Source organism: Guillardia theta (assembly GCF_000315625.1).
Source record: "Guillardia theta CCMP2712 unplaced genomic scaffold GUITHscaffold_58, whole genome shotgun sequence".
NCBI lineage: Eukaryota > Cryptophyceae > Pyrenomonadales > Geminigeraceae > Guillardia > Guillardia theta.
In genome coordinates this window covers 289,966-300,893 of record NW_005434616.1, presented here as the reverse complement: position 1 = coordinate 300,893, position 10,928 = coordinate 289,966, and the positions used below count along the sequence as shown (strand labels likewise).

At 55.9% G+C, this 10,928-nt stretch overlaps 3 protein-coding genes across 3 annotated transcripts; 2 read left to right on the top strand and 1 right to left on the bottom strand.

Annotated features, from left to right (window-relative positions):
- Window positions 1-2,849: 2,849 nt before the first annotated feature.
- On the top strand, window positions 2,850-4,784 carry GUITHDRAFT_164343 (hypothetical protein; the record flags this gene model as incomplete). The annotated part of the gene is made up of 12 exons (XM_005828559.1): window positions 2,850-2,988; window positions 3,045-3,106; window positions 3,158-3,234; window positions 3,285-3,336; window positions 3,400-3,512; window positions 3,567-3,601; window positions 3,650-3,694; window positions 3,811-3,880; window positions 3,966-4,040; window positions 4,383-4,457; window positions 4,633-4,689; window positions 4,755-4,784. The coding sequence occupies exons 1-12, from the start codon at window positions 2,855-2,857 to the stop codon at window positions 4,782-4,784; spliced, it is 825 nt and encodes a 274-aa protein (XP_005828616.1). The 5' UTR covers window positions 2,850-2,854.
- A 119-nt stretch (window positions 4,785-4,903) lies between these two features.
- Window positions 4,904-6,607, bottom strand: GUITHDRAFT_112341 (hypothetical protein; the record flags this gene model as incomplete). The annotated part of the gene is made up of 1 exon (XM_005828558.1): window positions 4,904-6,607. The coding sequence occupies one exon, from the start codon at window positions 6,605-6,607 to the stop codon at window positions 4,904-4,906; it is 1,704 nt and encodes a 567-aa protein (XP_005828615.1).
- Window positions 6,608-7,534: 927 nt separating this feature from the next.
- Window positions 7,535-10,337, top strand: GUITHDRAFT_112340 (ammonium transporter; the record flags this gene model as incomplete). Its single annotated transcript, XM_005828557.1, has 18 exons — window positions 7,535-7,574; window positions 7,620-7,681; window positions 7,744-7,806; window positions 7,900-7,970; window positions 8,013-8,047; window positions 8,098-8,140; window positions 8,182-8,266; window positions 8,319-8,415; window positions 8,474-8,564; window positions 8,680-8,747; window positions 8,851-8,884; window positions 8,968-9,002; window positions 9,196-9,235; window positions 9,285-9,325; window positions 9,370-9,423; window positions 9,637-9,741; window positions 9,944-10,004; window positions 10,232-10,337. 18 exons carry the CDS (start codon window positions 7,535-7,537, stop codon window positions 10,335-10,337), a joined length of 1,131 nt encoding a protein of 376 aa, XP_005828614.1.
- Between the last annotated feature and the right edge of the window lie 591 nt (window positions 10,338-10,928).

The following is a 10,928-nucleotide window of genomic DNA, read 5'->3' as shown; positions in this document are numbered from 1 at the left end:
AAAAAAAAAAAAAAACTCTAACAAAAAAAAAGATCCTCCTGCCGGCAGAAATTGAATACGAGAGCCTGCATCCTCATCCGCCCGCTGCCGAAGCGAGCGGAGAAAAGAGGAGCTGGACATCGACCCGGCTGCTGCCGACGAGGAGGAGGAGGAGGAGGAGGAGGAGGAAAGGGGGGGGCGGGGGCGGCACCAGGTTGGCACAGGCAAGGATGGTCCCCTGACAGGATCTCAGTGAGTCCATAAAACGTATTTCCACCTGCTCCTCCTGCCCCAACTCCTCGACTCTACTTTCCCATCCTCTGGATGCTGCTCCTCGCCCCCCAACCTCTCCTCACTCTGTGTGCAGCACCACCTCCGACTTTCTACCATCCTTCTCGCCCCTGAGCACCTTCATCCATCTACATCTCGCCTCCCTTCTCCCTCCTCCTTCTCCCTCCTCCTTCCTCCTCCTCCTTCCTCCTCCTCTCGTACGTAGCCACAAAATGGGTCGATGACTAGCTCGCATTTCATCTGCTCCTTCAGGAAGCGGCAGCCGAGGAGAGCAGCGTCCAGTCCGATGGCCTGAAGAACAAGAACGTCGGGAGGGAGAAGAGGAGGACGAGGTGAAGGTGAGGGAACGGCAGAGGAAGGGAACGGCAGAGGAGGAAGGAGGGAGGGGGGAGCAGGGGAGTAGAGGACGAGGAAGATTGCAAACGTGAGAGAATGAAGAGGAATTGCACCTTAGGCCAGGTCATGACGCCGCGAGGAAAGATGTCAGGAGTTGAGAACTTGGAGGGAGGATATTCAACGTCGTTCTGCGAGCAATGCTTGAGCTTTGCGAAGACGCGAGGGGGACAGAAGGGAGGGGAAAGAAGAGGAACAACAAGGAATGAAAATTCAAGAGGGGAAAGTGCCGAGCAGAGCAGAGCAGAGCAGAGCTGAGCAGAGCTGAGCTGAGCAGAGCTGAGCAGAGCAGAGCTGAGCTGAGCAGAGCTGAGCTGAGCAGAGCTGAGCTGAGCAGAGCAGAGCAGAGCAGAGCAGAGGGAGGAAAGGAAAGGAAAGACAAAATGAGTTGCATGCAAGGGTAGCCGGGTTCTTCTAGGGGAATTACTTTCCCGAAGCAGAGCAGGTGAGTCGTAGTGGGACGAGACACGCACAAGGCGCTCGCCGATCCCTTCACAACCTGCAAGCAGATCAAAGCGCAACCTTACTCTTCCTCCTTCCTCTCCTCTCTCTTCTCCTCTTGCTCCTCTCGTGCGCAACATCCTTTCAGTGTCTTCCATGTCATCTCACCGTCTTCCTCCATAACAGTTTACATCCTGCCTCTTCTGCTGCTTTCATGCAGAGAAATGACTTGTCAAGCCACTCGATAAGGTGAGGTGCTGCTGAACATGTCAAATGTCTTCTTTCTCAATAACATTCCCTCTCCTTTTTCCTTCTCCTCCCCATCCCCCTCGAGCATCCCTTCTCCTATCTTTCTCTCCTCCTTCCTCCTCCTGCTCTCCTCCTCCTCCTCCCTTCCTTCTCCTCCCTTCCTCCTCCTCTTCCTACATGTCTGGCCCTTTTTTCCTTTTTGACATCTTCGGTTGCTCATCACTTTTACATCTGTCTTTGTCGAACCAGTTAAACAACAACTGAGCAACTGCTCCAAGGAGAGCGCGAGGGGCAAAGAGAGGCATGGGCAGCACTAGGAGACGTTCTGTCGGTCAAGGAGGAAGGGGGAAGGTGGAGAAGAAATGAGGGTAAAGGATACTGGATAGATCTGAGCAAGAGGAGGGAGGACGACGAGAGAGAAAGGATAGAAGAGGGACGAGGAGGACGAGGAGGAGGCAGAGAGGAGGAGGCGAAGAGAAGACGGGGAGGAGAAGAGAGGAGGAGGAAGAACCTTGTTCTACCTGGTAGAAAATTGCAACCGAATTTTTCTGAAGTTTTGAGAGGATCAACCGAGCAACATGGAGGAACCATTTCTTGTAATCCTCCTCCTCACCCTCCATGTCCAGCTCGATCACATCAGGGAGGGAGGTGAACACCGCTCCTGCGATCGTCTCCTCCTCCTCCAGCCACCTCACAGCATCCTGGCACTTCACCGTCCGCGTGCAGTGAGCTGAAGAAAAGGGAAAAGGAGGAAACAAACGAGCCTTCACGTTGGACCCTGACGCCACTGCTTCAGTCTTCATCGATCTCTTCTTCCAAACCTCCGTGCTCCCCGGACAATCCTGCTCTTGCGCAGAGAATACAGGTCCATTATCTTCTCCTATCGAGCTTTGGAGTAGCTGTGGAGGCTGAGGGAGCTTTGAATGGACTGCAATGAGCTTGGAGGTAGCGATGCCAATCAGACCCGCTGCGGCGCTTGTGACCATAGAGCTGATCAGTCCGCCCTGGAGGATGAAGCGAGCGTGATGAGGGAAGAAAGAGACGACAACATGGCGGAGGAGGCAGGTAAAGGAGACTGAAGCTGCGATCCCAACAGGGATCTCAATCATCTTCGCTCTATGCCTCCTGCTCAAATCACTCGGGTGGGTCTCCAGGTGTCCACTTGTTCTCCTCCTCCTCCTCCTCCTCCTCCTCCTCCTCCTCCTCCTCCTCCTCCTCCTCCTCCTCCTCCTCCTCCTCTTCTAGCCCTGGTCCTGGTCCCTCCTGCTAGTCGCCATCGGGGAGGCGCAATGGACGGGGTCAGGGTAGAAGGAACTAAAGTTATGGGGGTGATCCACACAAACAGGCAGTACCCTACCCTATTCGAGTATATCATGATAGAGCTGTTTACAGTCTTAAATTGGGGTGGGTACCCATATTTCATCTTTCAGGGGGGTACCTTCAAGTTCAGTGCTGTAATCAGAAGGTGGGGTGGTCAGTTATAAAGAAGGGAACTGCAGCCATGTTCACGCCGGGGATGCTGCGGTCGGCCGTTACGATGGCGTCGCTCGGCGCAGTCATGGCGTTCGTGACGTGTCCGGTCGGACCATCATCTGCCATGAAGGGCAAGACAAGCGTTGCATCCTCCATGTTGCAGTGAGTGACGAGGAGTCGCGGTTGGACATGTCATGGTTGTGAAATCTCAGCGGCAGGTTGAGGAGAAACGCTCCACCCTCCCTTGACTGCTCGATGAAACAAGACGTCCCTGAGTCGAGTATGGGTTCTTAGTTGTGAGGAGAAGCTGACTGACATGTCGCTGTGATAGGAAGAGAGCTGCTCTCCAACTTTGTGCAGGCCGGCGCTGGACTCCTCGTCTCCTCCCTCCCGTTACCGTCCTTTGCTGTTGTCCTATCCTCTTCGTAGCCTCAGAAGCTCTGACAGGATGAGAGCAGGCGACTAAGGAGGAGCTGAAATGCCGAGCAGCGATCGGTGGAGGACAGAGATGTAAGTTGCTCCTCTGACTTCACCCTCGAACGCCCGGCTGCTCTTGACTGTGGGAGGGACCAGGCGAGGGGAGCAAGAACGTTGAGTTCAAGAAGGCGTTCGAGACGGTGGCAGGGGGACAAGTGAAAGTGACGGGAGATCCCAACAAAGTCTCCACCTACCTCTCGCAGATCGACGTTGAGACTTCATGTCTGGGTTGGGAGGTGCTAGTGACTTAGGGTGTTGAACAGGCGGGGTACCAGACACTGGTGGAGCTCCAGGAGAAGTGAAAGATGTTTGCCCGCATGCTCCTGCATCTGATGAGGCTGTGAAGGTGGGATGGATACATCGCAGCTGGAGATGGAGATGTCATCCGAAGGTGAGGAGCGAGAAGAGGAAAGGAGAGAGAGAGGGGAGCAGGGGAGAGTAAAGTAGAGAAGAGGGCATGGAAGGGGAGGGGAAAGGAAGGAATGGAAATTCTCACTGCTTGTGCAGGAGGCTGGGCACTGTCGGCAACAAGAGCCCATTGTTCAACATCAGGAAGGCGTTCGAAGGTGCAATGAAGGTCCGTGCTCAGGAGGGAGGGAGAGAGGAGGTGGCGAGGGGAATGATGAGGAGCGGGAGGAGAGGGGACTGACGAGGAGCGATAGGCCTGTGCGAGAAGAAGCGATATCTCCGGTGAAGAGCTGGATGAGTTGGAGGAAGAATTCAACATCATCCTCTCGGTGACTACTTGAGTCTCCTCCTCCCTCTTCCCTCCTCTTCTTCCTCCTCCTCTCCTCCTCTCGCCACTCCCCTTCTCCTCCTCTCCTTCTCTCCTCCCGATCTCTCATTTTTCCTTGCTCCTTTCGGACTTTCTCCTCTCCCATCGTCCATCAAGACCAGCCACAACCTCCACACCTTGCCCATCGACCTTTTCTCCCCCCTCCGTCAATAACACCTTCATCTCCTGCTCCCCCTCTCGCCCCCTCCTGCTCCTCCTGCTCCTCCTGCTCCTCCTGCTCCTCCTGCTCCTCCTGCTCCTCTCGTCTTCCCTTCTCCCTGAACTTCCTTGGTCTCTGCTGCAGCTCATCGCCGAGGTCGACTACAACCTCTACTCTACCGGCTACGTGGGAACAGACGAGACCGCGTCTACTCTGAGGGTGACCCTCCTCTCCCAGTGTCATCTTCTTGATTGCTGCTGCTGCTGCTGCTGCTGCTGCTGCTGCTGCTACTTTCCTCCTCCTCCCTCTGCCCCTTCTGCTGCTCCTGCTCTCCTCCTCCTGCTTCCTGGCCCTTGCTTCCTGTCAGGCTTCGCCTTATGATGCGGGCTCGTAGGAGAACGGCAAGTCAGCGCTCGACCGCGTCCTGTCCAAGTACGAGAAGTTTGACAAGGTGAGAAACAAATTTCTCAGCTCAGCTATTGGGAGCGGGTGGGAGATGACGTGCGTGCCCTGCAGGCAATCGAGAGGTTCGCTAAGGCGGAGTGATGAGGGTCAAGAACAGAGGACAGAGCTGTGTTGCCTCAGCAAATAAAACTTCCTCCTCCTCCTCCTCCTCCTCTCTTCTTCTCTTCCTGAGCATGGCTCGTTTATAAGAGATCGTCAGTTCAATCTCGTCCCTTCCCCTCCCTCCACTGACGCAGGTAGTACTCTCCCCCTCCCCCCACGTACAGGCAGGAATCCTCCCATCCGTCGTCCCACTTGACCGCCACGTACTTCCTCAGGAAGTTCGCCGACTGTACTGAGCCAGTGCCATGCTGCATGTACTCCGGCAGCATCCGTACCCTCATGCCAAGCAGGATGGGAACATCGCGACCCACCACCAGTACCTCCTTGTTGAGCTCCTGCTCCTGCTCCTCTTTCTCCTCATCGCCGAGCTCCTCCTCCTCCTCAAACTCAGCTACCCCTCCAGTTGCCTCCTCCTCATCAGCCTCCTCCGCTTCAGCCTCCACATCCACTGTTTCCCAGTCATCGTCTATGCCCGTCGAATCAGCAGCGAGCGCGATACCCCCCACACCCTGCACATAAGTCTGCGACTCGGACGGGCCCGTCTCCCTGCCGCCCCCCTGCGAAGAGCTCTTGCTATCGTGTCGCTGCTGCGGCTGTGACGGAAAGTCCTCGTCCCACACCTCCTCCGTGTCAGCAAACAGGAATCGATCGTTCACCACGATCCCAGCTGCGAGAGTCATGTCGAACACCAGGTCTTGCTCCACCACGGAGTTTGCGGCCACTATCCTCTTCACAGCTCCGTGCTTCCCCTCCAGCAGCCGCTGGACTGCCGCCATGTCCATCCCCTTCACCGCCACCCCGCCGATCGTTCGGATGACGTGGCCCCGCCTCAGTCCCGCCTGGTCAGCCGGCCCGTCCTTGCAGACTCGCAGCACAGTCACCTGCCTGTTGGCGATCTCGAGCTGCATCCCCGCCATCCCGTTGCGGTTGGAGGAGGAGGACGACGCCCTGCTCTTGCTCCTCCTTCCCCTCTCCTCCAGCTTCCTGCTCTTGGTCTTTGTGCCTGATCGAGGGATCGACCGCGGCAAGGAGCTCGTACGACCTCCCACGCTAGCACCGGGAGTCTTGCTAGGAGGAAGCGAAGACGCGGAAGGGACTGCAGGAAGCTCGAGGGTCCTGTCCTCGCTGCGCAGCCCGAGCAGGCAGGAGGGGTTCCTCAGGCCCAGTTTCTGGCACACAGGGTTGTACCGGTGCTTCACGAGGAACAGCTGTATCCCCTTGAGGCCAAGGTCCATCCCGTCCGACGCCTCCCCGTCCACCGAGTGGCACGTCGGCCTGTACCAGAGGTCGGAGATGTAGAAAGGGTCGACCAGCACGAAGGAGGCTTGCGAGCGCTCGTAGGTGAATAGCTCGAAGGCCTCCAGGGTGTCCAGATCAAGTCTGTGCTCCAACGTCAATGTCCTCACCGGCTCCTTGCGGAAGTTGTGGATGTACGGCTCTACCCGCACTGCAGGCTGGCCCGCCCGCCCGACTAGGAGGTAAATGAAGGTTGGAACGAAGGTAACCTTCTTGGGGGGGTCGTAGGTGTTGTAGCAATCTGCCATGGAGCAGGCGATAGCCTCGGTCCGGACAGTCTCATAAACTGCCTCTGGCGGTTCTTCGGCATGAAGCAGCCTCTTGATAACATGAACCTGTCCCTCTAGCACATCCCTGACAAAGACACAACCAAATTTCTCTCCAGAATCGAAGAAGTCCTTGCCTATCATGATCTTCCTCGTCGTCCTCTTCCATTCACAGGCCTCAACATCGTACTCGACCTTGACCGCCTCCTCCTCAGGGTTGTAATCGTCTGCATCGATCATCTTCTTTTGTAGAAGCTAGAGGGACGTGAACTCACTGCCGTCTCCTCTGCTCTATATGCTTCTGTTCCTCTCTCCTCTTCTCCACCTCTCCTCCCTCTGCTCTGCTCTGCTCTGCTCTGCTCTGCTCTGCTCTGCTCTGCTCTGCTCTGCTCTGCTCTGCTCTGCTCTGCTCTGCTCTGCTCTGCTCTGCTCTGCTCTGCTCTGCTCTGCCTGCCCTCTCCCGCTCTGATCAACGATGGCCTGTCTCTGCGAGCATATGCCTCTTCCCGACAATGCAGATAATAACACTAATCTGGATCCAAATTTAATACTGATCATAACATTTAATTCTATTTCTCAGCAAAATTTGCAAATGAAAGTTATTTGTTATTAATATTATTTCTATAAATTAACACTAATATTTCACTAATTTGCTGTTGTCGATTTTATGAACAGCAGGAGGGGATCGGTCGGAAGGCTGCAGAGAGGAGGGAGGGAGGGAGGGAGGGAGAAGAGAAGAGACTGGGATGGTTGATCAAGTTACACTCATAGCAAGAGTGGGATGGAAAGCGAGCGGACAGGAAGAGGAAGAGGAAGAGGAAGGGGAAGGGGAAGGGGGAGGGGAAGACTCAGGAAGCGGAAGTGGAAGCGGAAGCGGAAGCGGAAGATGCAGAGGAAGCGGAAAAGGAAGATGCAGAGGAGGAGGAGGAGGAGGAGGAGGAGGAGGAGGAGGAGGAGGAGGAGGAGGAGGAGGAGGAGGAGGAGGAGGAGGAGGAGGAGGAGGCAGACGTAGTGTGAAACTGACATGACACGATTCGAAGTTTTGAGATACAAAGACAGAGCCCTCCGCGTCTGCTTTGCCTAACGATACCCGATGCAGGCTTTTCCTGGCCAGGATGATTCTTCCGCAGATCGAACGCATGGCTGACTGAAGCAGGGCAAGCCGACATGTCCAGCGCAATGCTCATCGATGCAGTGCTCCTCTGTGGTAGAATACGCGTCGCCAGTGACATACCAACGTGACTCACTGCAGGCGTGCACCTCGGGCTGACACTGTATGAGGCTGGGACTGTCTCCCATCGGAACATACAGAGCGTGAGTGCATTCGACATTTCTGGTCGTCTGCATGAAATTTGTTGTTGACATCGCCCCGACAGGTCTTTCTTCGCAGTCTGATATGCAGCGCTTGTGTCATCATCATGTGGTACCTCATCGGATACGTGAGAACTCCCTCCTCCCTCCTCCCCTTCCCTTGTCGCCTCCCCCCACTTCTCCCGTCCCTCCCTCCCTCTCATCGCGTCTGTTTGATCCAGGGCTTCGCTTTTGGTTCTGGAAACTCATTTGTCGGGAACTCGGACTTTGCGGTGACGGCCAAGAACGAATTGTGACACATTGACTTGCGTTGCTGCTGCTTGCTGACTCGCAGTAGCTGGTGGCAGATTGTTGTGGAGGGCCTGAAATGTCAGATTGCCGTCACCATTTTCAACGGAAGCGTGACGGAAAGGTTTCAGATAGCCGCGTAAGTTACCACGGTCCTTACTACAAGGACAAGATGTGAGGTAGATGCACTGACTTTCCCTTGCTGCTCCTTCCAGCTACGCCTGCGTCGTCCTCCTCATTTCCGTCCTCGTGTACCCCCTCCCGAGCCACTGGATGAAATCTTCGGGGGGATTTTTGCAGGTGAGGAGGAGGAAGGAGGAGGAGGAGACGTGTGCGCTGTCCTGCTGTCCAGCTCATGCATCCCATGTTGCACCTGCAGGACGGCAGAGCAACGGAAGGGATCGGGTGCATCGACTCTGGAGGGGCCTCACAAGTTCACCTGATCGCTGGTTGGCTCCCATACGAAGTTCCCTTCCGTCCTGACCTGTCGGCTTGTGTTCCTTGCAGGAGTGATGGGTGTGATCGGTGCGATCATGATCGGGCCGAGGATGGGGAGGTTCACTCCGGACGGGACCTGCTCTCCCAAGTTCCTGAGCATGTGAGGGAGTGGGATGAGTTGGAGAATATCCTGTGCAGGATGACGACGACGATGATGTCTTGCTGTGAGAGGACACGGTGGACCTCGTTGCTGACGACGATGCTGCTCCTCCCAGCAACAACCCGTCGCTCGTCTACTCGGGGTTGTCGTTGGCCATCCTGAGTTGGCTCGGATTTCTGTCAGGTGGGTAGCAGGGACAGAGGTCTTCACACCCTCCGCCCCTCTGCCCTCCCTAGCTCTTGCAGCCTCCCACACCACCTTCAGGAGTGACGTGGTTCGTGGCTAGGTGCCTACTCCAACTCCAGCACGTCGTCAGGAAGGTGGGGAAGAGCGAGAGAGGAAGGAGTGGAGGAGGAGACTCCTCTGGTCGATCCTTGCTTCCCTGTTAACGATGATGCGCCAGAGCCTTTGAATCCTCCTTGATCGCTCTATCCTCTGGTGAACAGACACATCACGCTCCTCTGCTCCCTCCTCCTTGTTCTCTTCTAATCCAACCTCCTCCCCCTCTCTCCCGCCTGCTCTCACCTCCTCCTCGACTGCCTTCCATTCTCCTCTCTCGTGACTCCTCCTTCCCTCATCCTTCCCGAACCCCCCTCCTCCCCCGCTCTCGCAAGCTGAGCCTCAGCATCAGGAACCCTCGTGGGGATCTTCCTGAGCGTCTACTACCTCCGGTGACAAATTTGAAAACTTTGACATTGACAAGTCACTCCCTGCTCTCAGCTGCCACTCCGTCGGAACAGTCCTGAAGTGCGCGTTTGCGGGTTGACACTCCCCTCCAGCTGTGCTCCTGCTGAGCTTGTCCCAGGCCTTGTTTCGATCTCTGCATCAGCTCCCATTATTGAGCCCTACTTCGCCATCGGTGATAAGGGAGGGAGAGGGAGGAGGATGCGGTTTGTGTGGATGAGAGGATGACGGGAGAGTGGAGGCAGACACTGGAGAGAGGGGGGAACAACGAGAAGGAGGAGCAGGGAGGAGGAGGAGAGGGAGGAGCAGGGGGAGCAGGGCGGAGGAGGGTGGAGGAGGGGGAGGAAGGCAGGGTGAGTGGTAGAGCTTCTCATATCTGCCTCGTCAGTTGTGGGTGTGATTGGAGCTGGCCTCTGCTTCGCCGGCTCGCGTCTACTCCTCCGCCTTCACATCGATGACGCTCTTGACGTCAGCTCCGTGCATGGCCTCTCGGGTTCTGATCTCCTCCACCTGCCCTTCCACCGTTGATAGTTCATTTCTCCTCCTTCTCTTCCTTCCTTTCCTCGTTTCCGTCGTCCCCATCTTCCTCTTCCACCTCCAAATCCTCCATATCCTCCGCCTCCTCCTCCTCACTACCTCCTGCTTCCCCTCACTGCCTTCACTCCCTCCTTCTCGATCTCCTTACATCCCTTCAGGTATGTGGGGGACCCTCGTCCCCGGTCTGTTCTCTTCCGAACACTACGTCCGAGATTTGAGGTATCACTTAACTGGGACAGGAGAATGCTAGTTCTCTCCTCCTCCTCCTCCTCCTCCTCCTTCTCCTCCTTTCATCGCCGCCTGCTATGATACCTCCTTTTCCTGTGTTGAATTTCTGCCTCTACGCTCCCCTCTGCTCCTCCCTCTGGGTGAGAGAGAAGGCAAGCATGGCCGGGAGAAAAGCTCCTCTGCTCCTGCAGTTCCTTCTAACTTTCTGCCTCTCGAAGATCCGTCAACGAGTTCTCGGGAGGAGGAGTTCTGCTAGGCAACGGCGGCAGCTTGCTGGCAGCTCAGACCTTGGCTCTGCTGCTTCCCCTGGTACCGCTCGTTTAATCTTCTCCTTCTCTTCTGCCTTCCTCTCACCGCTTTACATTCATGCTTGATTCTGCTCCTCGTCATTATCGTCCTCTTGCTCCTTTCTTGTCCCTCTGCCCCCCATCCTCTCCCACCCCCAGCTGTCTTTCTCCCCGACTTCTCAGCTTTCACCTCTCCTCAGCTTTGGGTTTCCATCCTCGGGTATGTGCTCCTCGCCTGCCTCAAGCATTTCGAGAATCTGCGAGTGAGTGAAGGCAGAGGAAAAGAAGCGAGGGAGCGAGGGAGCGAGGGGAGGAGAGTGGGGGGAGGAAGGAAGAGAGCGTAGGGGGGACTGGGGGAGAGAGAGGAAGGGGCAAACGAGTTTGGCAGGGCTCTCTTGCTAATTTTTAAAATTTTCTTTCTCTTTTGCGGCTCCTTCTAACATTCTCGTCCTCAACTTTTGAATATCTCAGATCGAAATTGACCTCGAGATGGTGGGCATGGACATTGCGTTCCACGACAATATCAAGTTCGTAATCTCCTCCTCCTACCTACTTTCTCCTCCTCCCCCTTTTCTGTTTCCTCCTCCTCGCTCTCCTGTTTCTTCCTCCCTCCTCCCTCACTCCCTCC